This window comes from Leptidea sinapis, chromosome 29 (assembly GCF_905404315.1).
Source record: "Leptidea sinapis chromosome 29, ilLepSina1.1, whole genome shotgun sequence".
Taxonomy (NCBI): domain Eukaryota; kingdom Metazoa; phylum Arthropoda; class Insecta; order Lepidoptera; family Pieridae; genus Leptidea; species Leptidea sinapis.
In genome coordinates, this window is record NC_066293.1 from 1,361,023 (window position 1) to 1,383,171 (window position 22,149).

Consider the following 22,149-nt stretch of genomic DNA (forward strand, 5'->3'; position numbering starts at 1 on the left):
TACAATGTAAAATCATACAATAAAATTTATTATTTAATAGCCTGAGGCCGGTCGCTCCATTCCCAATCTGTGGTAAAGTCATTTATGTTATTTATTATTTATTACGTTTCTGTTATTAACATTAGACTAACACAGTTTCTAGATATTCGCTAACGTGCCTTTCAACAGTCAAAACATTTTCAAGTAAATATGTAAAGGCCACAGTACAAATCTTAATTTCTTTAAATTTTTTTCTTAATTAAAACTAAGGACCTAAGTATTTTAGTATCTATTTAGGCTTATCAGCAGCTGTCCATCACATCCATTACCTGTGACAGTAATAACTTCAAATCAACGTAATAATCCAAGGTTCTCACCTCGTTGATGATGACGGTGGGCACGAAGGACAGCGGCCGCTGGACCAGGTCGGACTTGTCCCCGTAGGAAGCCAGCAGGTTGTCACCTTGTGCACCGGACGCGCACTGCTTCAACTTATCAGACTCGGACGATTTCTTCACTTGTTCTAGGCACTGAAGAAGAGCATAAAACTGGTAATTTATATGTCTACATATAGCCTCTTGTTGCTAGACAACCGATGAAAACAGGCCAGGTTTATTACTTTAGTGTGCGTGATAAGCTACGTCGTACACGCGCGGTTTGTATGTCACATTGTGTTTGTGTTCATGCATTGCTCAAAAAAAGAGGCTGTCTACCTCAAAAAAGTAAGCGAGGTTCGCATTGTTACTGTAACAGATTTTGATTCGAATGTCATAAACAGTCAGCCACGCTTGAGATAAGCGCACTTAGTATTTTGAATATTAAACTAGCTAACGCACACAAAGACAAATCAAAATTGGCGACAGATCAGCGGGCTGTCAGGTCGTCTATATACTAGTAATAACACTAAAATTATAAAACAAATGCTGTAAGCTTGGTGGTGTACTTTAACAAGACATTGGCTAACTTGTGGCGTAACACATAAATCGCTTATACGTAAGTACTGTCACAGTCATACAAATGATAAACTGATATAAACTACGCTCATATAATACTAATTGCTAATCCTAAAGATCCTGGTAAGAAAAGTTGGAGAGGCTAAACAGGATATGTTACAACTACATCCTAAAAGTTGGGCAGCTAAGTCATTAGAACGGAAAATTTACAAAAAGAAAACATTATGTGATGCAGATTTTTTTTATTTTCTTCACCGAAAATGTGATGCATTGTTAAATTGAAGTTATCTAATTATCTCTATTAAAAAATCCATAAAAAGCACAAATATATCTCGTTGCAACAGCCGATAGCATTAGAATCGTTATACAAGTACCCAGCTAGGAAGCTGTTTGTAAGAACAATAACAGACGTCAACAGAAATAGAACCCGCGGTTCGCAAATCATTTAGTTTGTCAAGAAACCTGAGTTGAACTGCATTGTAATATGCAGGGCGTATCAATTACTATGAGGTAAATATAACCGATTTTGATATAACCTTGATTTCACATTGTCAACTTTCACAACTTAATCATAATAAGTATCCGTAAAAATAGTTGGCCTGAAGAGCCTACAAAAAAAAACTTTGAAATAGTTTTTCTTCAATTACAGCACTCTCGCCAATAGCTATTATTTAGTTATAGGAAGATGTAAGGTGAATTGTTTTTTTTTTTCAATTAAACCAAAACGTTCCATAGATCAACTGAACTGTTGAAATGCTGCACCATCATCATATCAGCCGCCAGGCCTCCCCCAAAGATCTCCATCACGATTGGTCCTGCGCTACCCTCATCCAACGCAGTAGGACTTGGGTACATGTATTATTTATATTCTTTGACTTAAACTTGAGATTTTGGGCTAAAACAGTAATCCCGGATCACCATTTTAGGTTTTTTTTATGATAATAAGGGACGAGACGAGCAGGACGTTCAGCTGATGGTAATTGAAACGCCCTGCTCATTACAATGCAGTGCCGCTCAGGATTCTTAAAAAACTCAAAAATTCTGAGTGGCACTACAATTGCAATCGTCACCTTGAGACATAAGATGTCTTAAGTCTCATTTGCCCAGTAATTTCACTAGCTACGGCACCCTTCAGACCGAAACACAGTAATACTTACACATTACGGTTTCACGGCAGAAATAGGCGCCGTTGTTGTACCCATAATCTAGCCGGCATCCTGCGCAAAGGAGCCTCCCACTAGTATTAGCAATTGGATATTGTAATCGGCCGTAAGTCTGTAAAGATATTACAAGGAATTGTTTGGAGAGCCGTAAACAATACATAATATAAAAAAAACATGTTGGCCATTGTGTTGTCATCTTACCGTGTCCAGAGACTTGTCCGGGTTGGGCTGGTTCATCAGACAGATGACCAGCTCCATCTTGTCTGTGTCCTGCAGCCTGCGGTCCTTCAAGATGCAAGCTTGGACCTAAAAGAAATTACATTTTACTTAGTGTATTCAAGCTCTATTCTAAGAGATTTTACAACAAAAATATGGACTTCAAAAATATTGTAAGGTAAGGTAATTATGTGAATAGAGGAAATATAGAATTACTTCGCTGTTTTTCCTGTTAAGACCAATTTACTCAGGAGTCGTTGAGCTCCAGAATACATTACAATATGTGATCTACTATCACGGATATCGTTATCTCACTGAGCGCTCTTTTCTATGAGAACGAGAGATGAACAAGCAAGACTTATTGACTTTTTTTTTAAATTAGATTTAAAATCACTTGTTGATCGTCAAAAACTACCGGCCATTCGAAAATTTATGCCTCAGTCTTGAAAAGAACATAAAAATTTATTATTAAATAGCCTGAGGGCGGTCGCTCTATTTCTGTTTTTTAACATTTTTTTAAAGTTCGCAACCCATTTGTGATGTACATTCTGGGATCATGTTATACAAGCACCTTTACGAATTCATTAATGAAACGATCCAACAATATAGTACAAGTGGTACCACCAAATGAACGATTAATAATCAATCTAAGCACAGAGAGGTCAATAACTCGGATTCGTTCATTTTGTCTTGACTGGACTCAAGCAAGATCTTCATCCGGTTATTAAGTAAACAACATATAATAAGACGCTACTAATATATTTATTGTTCCTCTCCACAGTTGAACTCTCGACAATAGGCATTTTCTTTTAGATATCTCCTTGATTAAAAGATCACAAATAAAACTAATATGCTGAGTTATCTTTACTATGTCATTCGAGGAAAAGCAAAATCATAGACTTCGAATATATTAGCGTATAGTCTACTGGACCGCCCGATAATGCGTTTTTTTATTTGTCAATATGTGTGTCAGCTAGGTTTAATATTGAAAATATTAAGGTGGTAATGTCACGCGTGGATGACATCTTACGATCTTGTTGTATCTCAGGTAGAGTCCTTCTTTCTTGCACGATTAGTTGGTATATATACGCTAGTATGTTGTTAGTCTATCAGTAAAAAAAAATCTTTCAGCCCAGTGTACTCCTTCACTCACCTTATTGCCATAACATTCGTCGGGTCCGTGGTGACACACGAACTGCCATTTTCCGCTCACTTTGTCGTGCTGAAACCACAAACAATTCGGATGTTAAAAAATATGCAACACACAATGATATATGTAGTTCAAAAAGACCGTTGCCTCTCAGGACGCTCGACAGAACTCAGAAGTGATAACTTAAACTAATTAAACTAAACTTAGTTGAACTATTTAATAATTAAATTAAGAAAAGCTTAACATGTATATATATATGATTATGTAAGGAAAGTTTACTTATTAATAAAATATTTTATTGATTATAAGTAAAATATTTTATTCTTAGTTACATTTCTTGAATATGTACATAAGAATTGTGTTTATGAACATTATAAGTATAAAAGGTACAATCGATTAGAGTGAGAGAGCCTGCCTACCGCTGCCGTATGGTATGGCTGGTAAGTACCCTCCCATAAGAAGTTGTCACTTCAAAACCGATCAGACTCGAAGGGTTACGTGATATTTTAAAAAGATATAATTTTATACAACCTCTAATTTTAGCTGTTTATCTATTGAGCCTTATGAGATACACCCCGCTGAAAGATGAATCTTTGAATGGCTAAGACAATCACATAAACTTGTTGTTTGTGTAGTAATAGTAAGTATAGAAAACTTTGGAAAGGAGCGACAGCCCCCAAATTATTTCTTACTAATTTTATTTAAAAAAAGATGCCCACTGAGTTTATTGAGCCGTCTCAGGTCTGAGCCATATCATTTGGAGTTACCAATTTATATAACAATACAACTAATTTTAGCTTGTATACTATTATTTTCATCTATCAGCAGAGATCAGCAGCTATTTATAACCACAACAATCACGTTTCAAATAGGTTTTTATCTTTGCGGTCAACAGTATAACAAAGAGTTCTTATATTCCAATACAATGTCTTTGCAACATTGTGGTGTAATGAATGTGTTATCTTCGTCGGGCGTTTAATTAGATTTGCAAATGAGGTGCAAACTATTTGGAACTAAAAAAATAAGTATTGACTGGTATATGAGATTGAAAATAATGAGAATGTTTGTTTTTTAGAAATGGATATCATTTGTTTTCATGTTGTCGGAGAGCATACAGTTATTTAGTAGGTATCTGTGCTTGAAAAATTCAGTACGGAACAAGGTAATCAAGATTTACACGATATATTATGTGCAAATACTTCACCGTATTCATCAGTTGCATGTTGGTGCACCAAATTTGAACGTTGATGAACATACACTAGAGATACACCTTTCTCGGGTCGCACAACAATAGCGATCGAGGAAACAATGATTTGTATTGGTGGTGTGAATAGCATTTTACAGGAACGCTTTTTAGAGAAGAAAAAAGTAAACGCAGGCTAGGTTCCTAAACGACTATCCATGCACAAAAAAAATTGATACTGAACATTTCTCGAGCTTCTTTGGAACAGTTACAATAAGATCCTCAACAATTTTAACTTGATGTATAACCATGAATGAAATCTGGATTCATTATAATAAATTACAGTCTAATGACTTGGAAGGGACTATCATCTGTAACCCCTAAGAAATTTAAAATTCAAAGCAAGTCGCTCGGTCGGCTCTCCATTCTGGGTTTAAAGAAGTGATCATGATTAAATATCTCAATCATGAAGCTAGGGCAGGGCTACTGGCTCTATATATAGTGTAACAATTTTTTCAGTGAAGTGTCTATATATACTTGTATATATTTGTCAGTTAATTGTCTGATCTTTGAAACCGCGTGTGCTGAAGAATGTGTTTTAGCCAATCCTTCAATATTAATTCCATAATAATATGGAATTAGAAATAGATACTTCAGTGTCTTGTAATGACAAAGATACCCATTCGCTATAAAAATGACTAAAATTATTTTTAATTCAATATAAGTAATGTTACCTATATTTTTCATACGTCAGCCTAGTAATTGTTTATCTGTACCGATTACCAAAATTTATTCATCCTGTATAAATTCGTTCTCTTTGTTCTCCACCATTGTGATTGATTGTAACGGTCTGTTGCGTTTTTTAAATCCGAATACAGGATAATTACCTAATCTAATGGCATCTCATTACTGTACAAAATACATTTTGCCGCCACATTCAAATTCAAAATATATTCGTATTCAAAATAGTAGTCGTAGAAAAAACTGCCACCCATTTCGCTGTGAAATTATTCTCTCTAACAAATAACTTTTTAGTTCTTTGCGTAAGTGGTTACTCACCGTGCTCTTGCCATAGGGTACCAGTTTGACCTTGACTGACCCCCTGAAGTCCCTCCACACTGGCGCCAGCTGGCTGGTGATGAACTTCTTACTGTCCGGACACAGAGACTCATAGTACACCGCTATTTTGACCTGAAATCAATGATCAAATTGTATTTTAATTTATTAACAAGTATCATTTCAATTATTCTAACGTTTATTCGTAAACTGGTAGCACAAAAACCTTGGAAAGCCAAAATATATGGATATCAAATTCAAAACGATTTTGCTTTAGCTCTCTTTTAGGTTTATTTCCAGAAACTTTTTTTAGCTTACAAACATAAATTATATCTATTTTTAATCTAACCCGACCATGTGTTTAGGCCATTACCGAATGCGACTACAGTCACAGTAGACATATGTATCAGTACGGAAACTCCCTTCAAGCGTTTGAAATGACACACTCACACAAACATGCGCATCGACGAGGCCCCTAAGCGGTTTTCGCGGTCAAGACGAGGCGAGTGTCACGTTGTTATTAGTTTCCGCGATCTTTGAATGCCAGTCTATTGCGTGGTATCAGCTATTTGAACTCGGCTATAAAGTATATAAAAATGATTTATAATGATAATTAGTAGGTATTGGAATTATGTCTGTGACATCGATTTTAATAGATAGATAGTGCTGTCTAAATGTAAATCCAAGGTGGTGGCTGCATGAAATTGACAATTTTTGCATCATGGGTGTTGTTTTCATGGTTTTTGAGAGTGCTCAGACTGATAGCACCATCAAAATGTAAATCTAAAATGGCGGCTGCGAGATAATGACAATTTTTCGTTATAATAATAAAATAATAATATGTCATTTATTTCAGTCATCTTAAACCCATTACAGTAAATTGAATGAAATAGAATAAGATGTACTTAAAAATAAAACTTGTATACATCACAGTACTTAATAATTAAATAACTTAAAACTATTGTAAGTAATGTACTGATAATACTATTTCCGGTTAATGTCACGATGCACCGAAAGCCAGTAATGGAGATTAGGATTCTCTGGGTGCTCAGAGCATACACTGAGAATTTCGTTTTCGGATTCGCGAATGCGAGACCAAAAAGCAGCAACTCGTGATCTTATCACTGCGAAATAATCGGGGACTCTGGCGTAGGCATGCCCGACGCACTGCAATATTTGGGTAGTCTCATCAGAATACGGTATGCATTATTATACTGCACTCTGATGCTGCTTCGTGCAGTTTTAGTGCAGTTGACCCAAAGCTGACACGTGTAGAAGCATTGACAATATGCTCTAAATAGTGTCAGCTTCGCCTCAGGACTGCACCATGCAAACCGGCGTGCGAGCATATCGCATCGAACAGCCTGAGCCCTCCGCTCGCGTTCTATATCTTCGCTACACACAAATTCTCAGTTAGGATATGCCCCAAGTACCTGAATCGGTCCACTCTATCTATGGATACACCGTCTAAAAAGACCATCGGAATTCTCTCCAGACCTTTCTTAGCCGGAAACACCATCATTTGTGTTTTTTTTATATTATATTTGAGGCCATGCTGCCCTACATATTTTTCACAGATAGCCAGCAGTTTCCTGAGGCCTCTGATTGAGGGACTTAGAAGCACCATATCGTCAGCGTAGCTGATGTTATTCACGCACGTTTTCCCTATATGACAGCCAACTCCGGCATTCCTAAGTTCCACAATCAGATCATTGACATAAAGGCTAAAGAGGTCCGGAGAGGTTAGCCCTCCTTGACGCGCGCCGCACTCTAATCTAAAGTCATTAGAGATGGCGTCGCCCTATTTTACATAATTTGTTTGGTACCAGTATCTCAACAGATCTACAGTTTTTTGCGGTACATTCGACCAGGTGAGTTTTTGCCATAGTAATTGGTAGTTTACCAGATCAAAAGCTCGGCTTAGATCTAAGAAGCATGCGTATACAGCGGTGTCCCTACGTGTGTAGTAGCTAACTGTCGATTTGAGAGCAAATATAGCAGAATCCGTTGAGAGACCGGGACGAAAACCAAACTGCGCATCATCAATCTTTAAATTACGGTTTACATCCGGGTAAAATAATCTCTCCAGTATTTTTCCTATAATTGTACCTAACGAAATTGGCCTATAGTTTTTGAGACTGGAGAGATCGCCAGTTTTATTTTTAGGGATAGGAACCACCACAGTTCTCATGAGGTTTTTTGGCAAGTAACCTGTATTTATGCAAATGGTAAAGAGCTCCGCCAATTTACTATAAATTTTATCACCTGCATAAAGTATATGTTCCAGGCTCAATCCATCAAAACCTGGAGCCTTTCCCCTTTTCATTTTAGTGGTAACACTGGCTATGGCCACTTCAATTTATTTTTAAAAATCTTACGATTGTCCGCCATTTTATCGAAAATCACACCAGTTTGCGGTTTACCACACCATAGCCAATATTTGAAATAATATCTCGCTTTTTGGTGACTCTCACGAACGTGGTAGTTCCATCCCAAAACTTTCTTATGTCTTACGGGTGCATCGTGACACACACTCTTTATCACGTTACACGTTACACGTTTACACGTTATGGGTGCCGTTTTCATAATTTTTGAAGATGTCGAAACTGATAGTGCTATCAAAATGTAAATCCAAGTTAAAGCTACATGAAATTATCAACGTTTTTATCACGGGTTGTTTCATGATTCTCGAGGGTGTTGATGCCGATTATGCTCGAATGATACCCATATTGATTTTATGGAAAATTGTGACATCCGCCATCTTGGATTTTGAAATGGGTGTCCTATTTGTAATTGACACTCCCGAAAACCTCGAAAATGATCGATGCATGATGCATTAGACACTGCATAGCCATCATACATAAAAATATTATGCTTTTTACTTTTTTACGCTCCGCAACGACCAATAAGGAACTTCATTCCAAAATACAGTTAAATTGAGGACCTCCTCTTTTAATAAAGTCGGTTAGAAAAATAACCTCACAACCCTATTGCTTCAATGGAGTGTACGCACGTGTAGGTAAGTATTTTGTCAACAAGGCTTATTTTCCATACTGATACATATCTCTACTGTGATACAGTTATGTGTGCGCCGTGAGTCGTGACCACTTACGACTTTACGAGTTACGCCTGACCTCGTACCCACAGAGTACCTTTGTATATGCTCGTACCTATAATGATCACGGCGTGTAGAGGCGCAATAAATATAAACAGGTCATGTGCGAGTCCGGCTTGCACACTAAATGTTGCGTCCATATCACACGATATAATCGTATTTCATAATTAGTTTTGCAAAACAAACATTGTTTTTTAATTTGGATGGCGGCCATTTTGAAACTCGCCATATTGCGAGCGACGGAGATGGTCATATAGGCAATTACATAGGAGAATAAAGGAATAGATGATATAGAAGGAATGAGGTTACTTTTTGGCACGAACAGTTTCCTTTTCATTAAATTTTAATAATAGCAATAACACTCTGTCTTAATTCCAGCTGTCAATCTATTTCAGTTTATGATAAACCGCCACACAGTCCGCTGACAGACTAAAGTGTGTTACCGTTTGGATACGAAACCCAAAAACAAAGTGAAATAGTACTACCTACGTCTGCAAATTGACTTAAAATCTTATCAGAATTCGGCGAATAGTAAAATAGCCGCTTTCATATTCGATCTCTAACGATATTTACCGCCATATTCATAGTCGAACGCTTAATTTGCTATGTTAGTTTTAAAACCTTTTTTAAGCTTAGCGAACTTTCGATAAAATTCTTTATTCATAACCGTTTGGTAAACCTTCGATAACTTATAGTCCTCCATCGTATACCGCGTTACCATATCCAAAAAAAATACCTCAGTTGTTTAATCTAATTATCGGGATTCTGTTTGAAAATAAACAGCCCAAGATTATTAACATAGCATTGTAAAACCTTGAGTAATGTTGTAATTTACCAAATATTTATGCCAATAATAAGTAAAAATATATTTTTAAATTACTAACAAGTATCTGATATAAAAATAACATTATTATTAATTATATTTTATTTATTTGGACAAACTTGGTCATACCAGATTAAATTATCCACATCAATTATCCTAGCAATATTTTTAGTAAAAATATACTCTTATTAATTTATTTTTGTCTGCGAATTTTGTAAGTTCATCAAAGATTACCCAACCATTAGATTGTCTCGGAGACACTTGACGTAATACGAGACACAGTCAGAACGCAGCCGTATTGTGTATAAATTTCAAAAAATTTTTCCCGAGAAGCGTCTCACGTCAGGCCGATAAGAAAATCTGAAGAGGTGACCTTACTGACAAATCCATAAGCGGACTGACTGGCTGGACGGTAGGACGAAAATATAGCTATAATTAATTAATAACTCAAGCTACACCATACTAAAATTACACCCAAAACTGTACTCAGTTCTTTAGATATTTAGTTATTAGTTACTATAGAGGTAGACATCTATTAATGCCAATTATACCTTAAATATTTAATTGACAACGCTATCTAGTAAACCAGCTAGGTGTTCGTTCTAATGAGACGTGTTATATATTATAACAAGTCAACATTGAATTCGCTCTTTTTATTACAAAAATAATATTAATTGATAATTTCTTAACAATAAATTTTCCCGCCTTCTGTAAAATATTTGTGACTATACAATCACAACAAGGTCACTCCTGTAGTATCACTAGTCGGCCTGCCGAGTAGAACGGTCTTTACAACTCAATGTAGATAATTTGACCTCGTTCCCACAGATCGTGACCACAATGAGTAGAGGGGACATACAAGGTATAAGTACCAACACGCATTTTTAACGTTGTAAATAAACGATGAAGTAAAACTCGGACTTAGCACAAGATGTAACACTATCGTATGTTACAAATTAAATTGGCATAAAGTTATACCTGAGAATTAACCCAAAATATCGCAAAATATTTACGTATAGAGATATTGATAAACCAATGTTTATTCGGACGTATAACGTTTCCCGCTTTTATTTGCAAGGCTGCTTGAAATTCGGAAAACTTGATAATAATCATTGTATTGAAAGAATTAAGTAGCGATACAGTCAACAATTTGCATATTCTTAGTTTATTCTCAGGTATAGCCTTATACCAAGTTTATTTGTAAGGCCGTGTGTCATTTTTAATTACTAGTCTTAATTGACATGGCGGCCATATTGTAATCCGCCATTTTGTTTTTTTGTTCATTGTTGTTGTAAAGGCAATAGTAATACAGACTCTGTCAAAATTTGAGCTGTCTAACTATTGTGGTTTGCTACTATTGTCTGTTATGCATTAATTTCGCACACCACTCAAGAAGATTAAGCGAAAAATTGCAGAAAACTAAAAGAGTACCTATATCCAAGCAGTGCTTCAAAATTTGGCCTAACACAAAAGCATTAAGTAATAATAGCCGCGTCCACACCGGGAGCGTTCTAAGTCTATGGTCAGGTCTGTATACTAGAGGTCACGTAAGTCCATCATGAAGTGTTTTATTGCCACTTGATTACATGTTAAGACGCCACCTCAATCCTGGACCGCAATCTGGATCTTACGGTCTCGTACGTATACACCCTGGTTATATTTTGACAAGCTGGTCGTAGTTAGGAACACTGAATGCAAATGAGCCCGTGGATGCTCCCGTACCAGATGGAGCGAACAAATGAAAGGCTCAACCTCGACTAAGTTCTGCTCGGTTGTTAGAAACGCACCAATGTATAAATCCCATGACCCAATGACCCAGCTCCGAATAAAACTCGCTTGTCCATCGTATGCAGACAACGTATTCTTTCATATTCTGTCTACACAATGCGCAGAGAAGACGAAACCTTGTAAAAAGTAAATGTGGTGGTACCGAAAGCAAAAGATCTCGAGGTCGTTCTCCAACAAGATGGACCGACCAAAACTAAAATCTCGTGTCATTGAAATTCTCTACGGTCGTAAGATAGTCGCTGAACAGATTCCGGTGGAGGCAGATCATCCGCTTCAGATGCCACCATAATGCTGACCACGATCTTCAGACAGACTGTCCCAGAGAGAGTCAATGGACAGGCACCAACTATGGCTGATTGTTAGATGTATCACAGCGCCAGCTCCCTCATCCGACGATGACCAAGATCCTCATCATTAGGGAGCCTCGGCAGAGTTATATTTTAATAGATAGACTGAATTTACTGGTTATATTTTCAGTATACCACTATTTACCTTATTGTCGTCTTTCTTGCTTTTAGCCATCACTCCACACAAGAACGCCACAGTACACACAAACAGCAGCAACCTCATCTTGTACTGAAACAATTATACTGTGGTTACAATATTATCATGTGATGTACGATACACACTTGCGGCATGTCGAGAAATTCGACGGAAGCTATTAATATGTTCTACATAATATAAACCGCAAAACGAATATCAAAAGTATAAAAATAAATAACCGAAGATACCAAACGTCGCAAATCGGTATATTGGTCTCAGTGAGCTTACATCTTTGTGCCTTTTGGTATCGATAATACAGTATCGATTGGCGACCCAAATAGCCCATTGGTTAGTGACCCTGCCTACTGAGCTAGAGGTCTCTGGTTTGGCATGTTTGTTTTCGAGTCATGGATGTTTATATGTATTTATGTATGTTTAAATAAGTATATTGTATTGAATATATCGTTATCTTGTACCCATAGTACAGGCTATGCCTAGTTTGGGGCAAGATAATTTGTGAAAAAGTGTGTCAATATTAGCATATTATTGTCTACGAGACTAGACGAGAAATGCAAGCGCTGGCAGCTATTTCGATCAACGGATCAGCCTAGGTAGGCCCGTATTTAAAGTTTTTACTTCACATTAACTTCTAGTTGTCCCCGCGACTCGTTCACGTAAAAACAAAAAATTAAAACAAGCTCTAAAAGTTGATGCATCCATTATACGATAATTTATATTTAAACAGTGAATTCTAAAATATTTTTTATGAAATAAGTTATATTATTTAAACACGATTCATATATTGGATGCAGCACCTTACAAACTAAATTGTTATGAATATTACAGACATTGTAAAAATACTCTATTTGATTGAAAAGAGTGGCTGTTGAGGTGCTAAGATGTTCTTCTCAGGACCTCAATTATTTACAAACATATGGTAAATTCAGTCATTTAAAAGAAATATTAATAATAAATAATATAAGTGACTGTTAAAAAGCGCTTAGTTTAAGCCTAATTGAATAAGGTTTTGAAGATTTTGTCTTTAAATTAGGGTCCATTTGCATGAATGCTTATTTCGGTTATGAGCTTTGGTTCAACATTACTTTCTTCTCTGTGCACCGATTGCTATTACATCTTGCTTGCATGATCCCACATATTGCTCTAAGTCAGCATTGCCCATTTGCCCCGGTACCGGGGCATCAAAATAAACTAGCGGGTCCCAAGATTCCCGCCGTGTTTTGAAAATATTACCAGCACCTACTATCGACTACGCATCGTAAATATTCGGAAGCGGTGACCGCTTTTTCGTTATCTTGTCGTCAAGAATACACAAAAATAGCTCATAAAACAATAACTTGTTTAATACCTTTTGTCAGAATTTATAAATATGAGGCTGGGTTTGATGATGGTCGTGATTACTGTCATAATTAGTAATCACATCCAACAAATATTGTGTGTATTGTGTATCAGCAATGTATTGTTATGGATAATTGAAACCACAAAACTATTCAACGATATTTTTATTGTTCCGGTCATCAATATTAATGACAAGTGAGTGAAAGTTTAAATGAAAGTTGGGCCAAAGTGACGACTCACTGTCGACTTCGAAACGATTCCGGACGTTTTACTATTTACAATTTATTTTGTGACCAAACTGCTAACTTGCTTAACCCGGTCATGGTTCGGCTCAGCCAGGGGTCGATTTTTGAGACGATATAATAATTTGTGGTCCGATATTATCTGTCACCCACGATGAAAGAGTACTTACTTATCTATTTAAATAATGGTTTAGCGTTAATAACTTAATGTTTAATACCAAGAAAACGAAATAAATAAAATTTGCCGTACCAAATGTCAAAAATGTGAATGGGAGTGTTTTGTTAAACGGAGAGGTGATACAACCGGTGGAATCTACTATATTACTTGTCATTACTCTGGATTCCAAATAATAATGGGGCCCTCATATTGATGGATGGCGAACAGACTTAGTTCTGCAGCATACATGGTTAAAAAGTTTAGACAATTAACATAGATACGGCGCGACTGGTTTAGTTATAACCGTAGTATTATGTTCTATGGTATATTGCTTTGGGGTAACGCTGCAGCTGCCGATATTAATACAATATTTGTGCTGCAGAAGACGGCTATTACGGCTATTCGAGCTATTTATAACCTAGGTCTTAAAGAATCATTAATAGAAAAGAAAATAATAAGTATAATTATACTTATTATTTTTGTACGATATTACTTTTTAACCATATTTTTTATGAAAAAAAATTTCTTCGTTCTTCTCAGGTCTAATCCATACTTAGATAGCTTATATAATTTATACGTCTAGATACAGCCACTGGCTGTATCTGTTATACATGAAAACAGGCCGGCAGGTGTACTTTAGTGTGCATCACCAGCTACGTCTTTCGATTTTTCCACGTATTGTTAAATAATTTTATTAAGCCGTTTTAAACACTTTTTAACCGACTTCCAAAAAGGAGGAGGTTCTCAAATTGACTGCATTTTTTTATTGTTTGTTACCTCAGAACTTTCGACTGGGTGAGCCGATTGTTTGAAAGCTGGTGCTTCCCATTGCATTTTGGTCCGACAATGGCATCCATGAGAAAACCATAAAAGTCTTAAATTTGCATTAAGTATGTGCGCGACAAATAGACGAACAACTCAATATCTCGCCAAACAATTTCGATGATTATTTTTTTTCATCATCTTGGGTGACTTCAATACTATTATAATAAAGGCCGGAACGCATTAGCGCGGCGCTGCGCAGCACTGCACTGCACGGCACTAAGCGTCATAATATTATTTCAATCATTTTGTATGGAGCATATCGCACCAGAGTCACTTCGCGTCGCGGCAGAGTTGCCTCCGAGAGAATATTTTGACTGAGTGCGACACAGCAGGCGGCGCGTCGCATCAGCATGCATACTGTTAATTGTAAAGTCTATAGAATTTTGGCTTATAATTTAATTAATTTTAATAACTAAATAAAAATAATTATCAATTTTATTAGTTTAATTAGTTTAATTTAATAAATTAATAATTTTATTATATTCATTTATTTTGATGCAACATACTACAAATTAATTTATTTTGTATATTACAGCCATTGTAAAATACTCTATGGATTGAAAAGAGTGGCCGTTGTGTTTCTTGTATTTTCTTTTCAAGAGCTCTACTTTTTCCGAAACATTATGGTAGATTCAGTAATTTAAAAGAAATATTTATAGTAATGATCCAAAAGCGCTTAGTTTGAGCCTAATTGAATAGAGTTGATTTGAATTTAAATTCTTATTTTTTTTTCTCGTCCATTAATAGGTTCTTCTTCTGCACACAATAAAGAAATAATGACCTAATCCTCGTCACTATCGGTCACCTTGTAATGTTGCTCGCACGTAAACTGCTATATACGAGTAAATGACGCGAGCTGCCGCTTACTGCAGTTGTAGTGCGATAGGTACCGTCTAGCGACGTGAAGCGACGCGCAGCGCAGCGCCGCTGTAATGCGTTCCGACCTTAATGCTGAATGTAGACGTTTTAGGATGTACGCGTTATTTTTCGCGATGATATATAAGCTAAGGAGGGCTGTGGAGAAAGAGCTCTTTTTGGAATGCTTTCTACTTCTGCTAATCTTGCCCAAAACCGGCTACACTGAAAGACCAGTTGTGGCCTAAATATATACTTTAGACACGAATAGATAACAAAACAAACTTGCCATTACTTACTTACGTTTTTATCTATTAAAAGTTCAAACTAAAGTTTCAACAAAATAATAAAAAATAATGTTTTTGCTGTATATACTATTATTAGTTTCTGAAGTCCAAACGGTCAGACATCGTGGGACATTTTACTGCGGAATGGCGCCGTTACATGCCCATTGGCCAGCCACTTGTAATAACCACTCGTACCCACCGCGCATCTTAGCCGTACGAAGTAACACGCGCGCGGCCTTTAGATCCGAGTTCGATTCAGGCAGGCAACGCGAGCACACGTGCCGCGTTATCTGTCCTCCTTCGAATATTTTTATTACCTGCGTTATCGCACTATCTGCTCAGGCCACCTGGGCTAGCTATTGTTATCGCGCGCTATTGTTCGGGACTCTTTGAGTCTCGCACCTGTTACGTTCCTTCGCGGAACGTAGCTTAGTGATTATAAGTGTTAATTACCCGGTTTTAGGATCGTGTTAGTTAGCACCTGTGCTGTGTTTCGTGATTCTGCACGCTAATCGTGTGTGTTGTGAGTGTTGCAGATCGTGGGGGCCTGCACAGCGTACATCGGGGTTCCGGCCCAGCCAGTCTACATCCAGCAAAGCTAAGTCTTAGGCTTAATTATTATTATTAATTTCTTTTAATTTTTGTATATTTCATTATTATTAATAGTATTTTATTAATGTGCAAGTGTACAACAAAAGTATAGTTGTCCACTTTATCATTATATTCCCCCTCTGCCTGACTCGGGCAGCGGGGGTTGTCACCCGCTTAACTTACAATAACAACCATGGCTTCACCAATGGTTCCCGACGAGGGCTTCTTCAGCGCTCTCTTAGATAGATTATTCACGGAGAAGATCGCTCCGTTAATGAAGGAATCTATAAATGAGACAGTGGATGCCGCTATTAAAGCGAAATCCAAAAAATACAAATCGACAACTGACGTTTCGAGTACCGACGGGGAATCCGAAATGGAGATAGGCAATGCGTCCGACGCAAGCTCCGTGGCCTCGGTCACACCGAGGAAAGTGATCACCCGATCAGCCCGTCCGCCTGTCCTTCAGGCGTACTTTGACTCGCAGGCGACCCCTAAGGTCCCCGCGGTCAGTCCTGACCGCACGGTAGCCCCTCAGGCTTCCAGTGCTTCACCGGCCCGGCCGGAAACCGCTCTACCGTCGAGAGCGGAGAGTGTCGCGTCGGATACTGACGGCTTCATCACCGTCAGTCGCAAGAAGAAACGCGGTCGTGAATCGCCTTCTCTGGATAGCACACCCGCGAAGAAAGCCGCGGCCACGACTGGCTCCGCTCCCGCGTCCGCGCCCGCGCCCGCTAAAGCCCGCGTACCGCCTCCGACCAAGCGCCCGCCTCCTATTTTTATAGGGGACCGAGGCCGATGGTTAACCGTCAAAAACAGGATCCCGAAGACGCTCTCCTTCCAGGCGAGGGCGTACCAATCTCTAATCAAACTAGAGACCAGAGAGGTAGCGGACCACCGCGCCCTGACATCTCTTCTTAGAGAGCTGAGTGTGGGTTTCCACACGTACGCCCTGCCTGAGGAGAAGCGTCTGAGGGTCGTTATTAGAAACGTCCCCAAAGAGCTAGACGAGGCCGACATTCTGTCGGACCTCAAAGAACAGGGTTACCCTGCACACGAGGTGCACCGTATGCGCGGAACCAACAATAAACAACCATTTAACATGGTTCTCGTAGTCCTCGACCTCACGCAAGAGGGAAAGGAAATCTTCAACATAAAATCGGTTTGTTCCCTTCAGGGCATCCGTACCGAAGCTCCTCGCAACCGCGGGGGACCCGGTCAGTGCCACAGATGCCAACTATACGGGCACTCGGCACGAAATTGCGAACACACCCCGAGGTGTGTGAAGTGCCTCGGGAAACACGGCACGCCAGAGTGCCCTCGACCAGCGCAATGCGCGGAGCCCCCGGCCTGCGTCTTGTGCGGGGAGAAGGGGCACCCCGCGAGCTATCGCGGGTGTCCCAAGGCACCCAAACACAAGCGTCACCCAGGGCGCCGCCAGCCGCAAGGCAGAGCAGAGAAGGTGGAGTTCACTCCAACCTTCAAACCTGCGCCGCCTCCGAAGGTAAACGCCTGGGCGAGGTCTCCTCTGGCTGCCAACGCTGCCACAGAGGCCACTCTCGCGGCCCCCGCGCCCCTCCGGCCTCCGCTAGCGTCCCGCCCGGCGGCGTCGGTCCCGCGACCGAGGCCACCGGCGCCCGCGTCCGCGGCAACAGGTAGCAAAGGCGGCAGCACCTTTGCGTTCATGTTCGAACTGTCAGAGATGTTCGACATTGACGAAATAACAGCCCTGGCCAGCAGGCTCGATGCTGTCCGGGAAGACCCGCCGTCGCTCCTGCAAGTTATGGCAGACAACGGCAAAATATTCCGTGCCCTCACCGATATAGGGCTTAAGTATAAAAACAACATTCGCGATGCCTAATTACGTAAGCGGACGGGTAAAACCACATACGCTCCGTATAGCGTATTTTAACGCCCAAGGCCTTAAGCCTCAACTAGACTTGGTGAAGGAGTTCGCTCACGAACATCAATTAGACCTATTCTTAGTGCAAGAGACATTTTTAAAACCACGTATACGCGATCCGCGTATCGCTAATTATAACTTAGTTAGGAATGATCGCACCACCCGTATGGGCGGCACCCTCATTTATTTTAAAAGGTCTCTACACTGTATACCTATAGATCCTCCAGTCCTCACTAACATCGAGGCCTCTGCCATCCGGGTCAGTATGGCGAATCACCAGCCGATCACTGTTATTTCAGCTTATCTTCCGCCGAACAAACAAATATTAGACACAGATATAGAAGCATTACTCGGCCACGGGGCCGCAGTCATAGTGGGCGGCGATCTTAACGCCAAACACTCTAGCTGGAACAGTAGAGCCACAAATAGAAACGGAATTTTATTAGACTCTCTCACAGACACGCGGAACTTTTCAGTAATAGCACCCGACGAACCAACACGTTATCCGGATAACGTCGCGCACCGACCCGACATTCTAGACGTTGCGTTACTTAAAAACGTAACGCTCAATGTAAATTCAATCGAGGTTCTTCACGAATTAGAGTCAGACCACCGGCCCGTCGTCCTAAATCTAGGCCCACCGGTTAACTTTCAACCACCGACGAAAACAGTGATCGACTGGCAACGGCTGGAAAAGGATCTCGAGGCTATCAAGTCCGACGACCTTGACCGTATACCGGACGTCATCGACTCGGTCGACACGGCTCACAGTGCTATCTCTCATGTGACGTCACACATACAGAGTAGGATCAAGGCCTGCTCCAGGCAGGTTCCGACGATGCAACCGCATCGCCTAAACCTGCCTCCAGAGGTCAGGAACTTACTCACACAGAAGCACAGAGCCACTAGACTCTACGACAGGTATCCGTCGGTCGAGAATAGGCGCCACCTCCGCTACCTACAGCGGGTGGTACGGGAACGTATCGCGGAACTCCGCGGCGAACGTTGGGACCGCTTGCTCGGCAACCTTAAGCCATCACATGTGGCTTTCTGGAAACTGCCTCGCGCGTTCAAACAGGAGCCGCCCACTGTCATGCCTCCTTTGGACAGACCGGGACTGCAGCCGGCGCTCGATGACGATGAGAAGGCTGATTGCCTCGCCGATAGTCTCGAGAGTCAGTGCTCTCCAAATGCAGCAGCCGACCCGACACACGTTGACGAAGTTGATCGTGAAGTTGAACGTCGCTCCGCTCTGAGCCCTTCAGGCGACGTAATAAAACCCACCTCTTACGAAGAGGTGAAACTAATCATTAAGGAGCTTCACTCCAAGAAGGCCCCGGGGCCCGACACTATAAACAATAGGGTTCTTAAAATCCTACCCTCGACCCTTATTACTTTATTGGTTACCATTTTTAATATTCTATTGTCTAATAGCGCGTTCCCCGAACAATGGAAGGATTCCATTGTTATCGGTATCCCAAAACCCAATAAACCTAAAGCTAATCCGAGTAGCTATAGGCCTATTAGTTTAATTAACTCGATCGGGAAACTTTACGAAAGATTAATTCTCGCGCGTCTTAATCATTACATCGCGGAGCTTAACCTGATACCCGACATACAGTTCGGATTCAGAACCGCTCACTCGTGTCCCCAGCAGGCTCACCGACTCACCGAGTACATTCTCATACGGCGTCAATTTCACGCTACCACGGCAGCCGTGTTTTTCGATGTCGCGAAGGCCTTCGACAAGGTATGGCACAACGGCTTAGTATTCAAGCTGTATCAACTGGGAGTGCCAGACAGGCTCGTGCGCATCATTCGAGCCTACCTTACCGATCGCTCCTTCCGATATCGAGTAGAGGGCACCCTATCCTCACCCAGACCCATCAGGTCTGGCGTGCCACAGGGCTCGGTCCTCTCTCCCACTCTTTTCTCGCTCTTCACGAGCGACATTCCCAAGTTTCCGAGTGTCCAGCTCGCTCAGTACGCTGACGACACGGCACTCTACTTCGGCTCCAACCGCTCAACCTTGAGCAAGAACATTAAAGTGCTTCAAGCCGCCGTCGATGAACTAGGCAACTGGTTCAGAAAATGGCGGATTGAAGTGAACCCCACCAAGAGTGCAGCGGTACTCTTCGGTAACGCGAATAGCATCCGCGCTAAAAAACAACCGACTGACGTTATTAAACTGTATGAAACACCCATACCGTGGGTGAAGGATTACAAATACTTAGGAGTCACGTTCAACAGCAATATGAACTTCAAGAAACATATTGATACGGTATGCAATAGAGCCAGATTTGTCCTCAGTCGCCTTTATCCACTTGTGTGTGGGCGAAGCAAACTTCCGCTCAAACACAAAGTGACGCTGTACAAAACCATCGTACGGCCCATACTGTCATACGCAAGCGTCGTTTTCGCGCACACCCGACCGAGCTACTTACGTCGTTTGCAAGTAGTTCAAAATAAATTCACGCGCATGGCAACCGGAGCCCCGTGGTTCATCCGAAACGTTGACCTTCACCGCGACCTAGAGCTTCCGACAATAGCTCAACACTTTAAAGAGATCTCGCGACGCTTCTTTGACAAGGCGCCTAACCAACCCAACATCTTGGTTAGGAAGGCATGCGGGTACACCCCCCTTCACCATAGTCTCAACCCAATAAGACGTCCCAGACACGTAACGGTAGACCCGGATGACGACATCACCATCGCGAACGCGACACCCACACAAACACCGACACAGACACGCACACACCGCCTTCGCAGGCGTAGGCGCGGTCAACCACCGCAAACCACTGGCACTCGTCACTCTGACGATGGCCAGCGGCCCGCACCCTAGATACACCACACATTCCTTTGATACCCGACGAGACGTTAGTCCTCGTCCTGTAATCGCTTCACTACACTCACTCACACACGGAATGACTGACGGACTGACATACACCACTTACACAATCACAAACACACTCAACAAACAGACACAAACACAAACATACATGCACACAAACATTTACACTACGTACATACATACAAACACACATACTTGCAATCATAAACACATACATACACACTTACATACATTACACAAAACATCACCACACTCGCCGGCGAGTGTGCTCTTATCACCTTTTCATCTTCCATCTTCATTTCATCTTCATTTTCATTCTCTCTCCTTCCCACAAGCACACAGCCGGTCTGAGGTTCGAGTCTCCTTAGGAGACGCCCCGCGACTGTTGTTGCATAGTCTTTGCGGCCTCCACGGCCCACGTCCTACTTCGCTGTGAAAGCCAGAGCTGCTAACAGCACAGAGGAGGTTTTAGTCGGTATGGGGTGTCCGCTTACGCGGACACTCGAGTCCGACATATTACGCCCCGTTCCGGGGCGTAAATACGTAACAGTATTTCCTCCTCTCAAAAAAAAAAAAAAAAAGCCTTTAGATCCATATCAGCGGAGCCCTACGCGCTCCACACAGTACAGTCCACAACAGAACCGTATAGAGTTCACCCTCCAGCCTTAACAGGACTAGTTTATCTTACACGAGTGATATTTGAAAGCACAGAAAATAACTAAAGTAAATTTTTTTTTAAAGGCCAAGCTATAAATCAACCAAACTATAGAATGAGCTCTCATGTGCAGGTGTTTTCATCTTACGCACAACACGCAGGATTTTAGACCTGTTTATCAAAGAAAATTTCATAAACTTGCCTTACTAAGCACAATGGTCACAATTCTCTTGACAAACATGAACCCACGTCTCAAGCACACAGTAGATACACCAGCACTAAACTGCAACCGACCCCATCTTAACCTCACCACAGATAGTGTTATCTACTTTCATATTATTAATTATTTATTTACAAAGTATTATCTATGTAAATTGGTTGTGAAATAAATATATACATCTAATATATAAAATTCTCATGTCGCGGTGTTTGTAGCTAAACATCTTCGAAACGCCTTGACCAATTCTCATGAAATTTTGGGTGCATATTGGGTAGGTCTGAGAATCGGACAACATCTA

General features: G+C 40.6%; 1 protein-coding gene across 2 annotated transcripts in view; it reads right to left on the bottom strand.

The window, feature by feature from the left end:
• Positions 1-22,149, bottom strand: part of LOC126973278 (gamma-interferon-inducible lysosomal thiol reductase-like) — a 29,838-nt gene that overhangs the window by 456 nt on the left and 7,233 nt on the right. Inside the window, exons 1-6 of one of the 2 annotated variants that reach the window (XM_050820491.1) lie at positions 21,834-21,903; positions 11,919-12,002; positions 5,704-5,835; positions 3,465-3,533; positions 2,297-2,401; positions 357-509 (exon numbers count right to left, since the gene is read on the bottom strand). In XM_050820491.1, the coding sequence (XP_050676448.1) occupies positions 357-509; positions 2,297-2,401; positions 3,465-3,533; positions 5,704-5,835; positions 11,919-12,002; positions 21,834-21,872 (582 nt within the window). In that variant the 5' untranslated portion in view covers positions 21,873-21,903. Of the gene's footprint in view, positions 1-356; positions 510-2,296; positions 2,402-3,464; positions 3,534-5,703; positions 5,836-11,918; positions 12,003-21,833; positions 21,904-22,149 lie in introns of those variants that run through there. The other variant, XM_050820492.1, reaches the window with a different exon arrangement.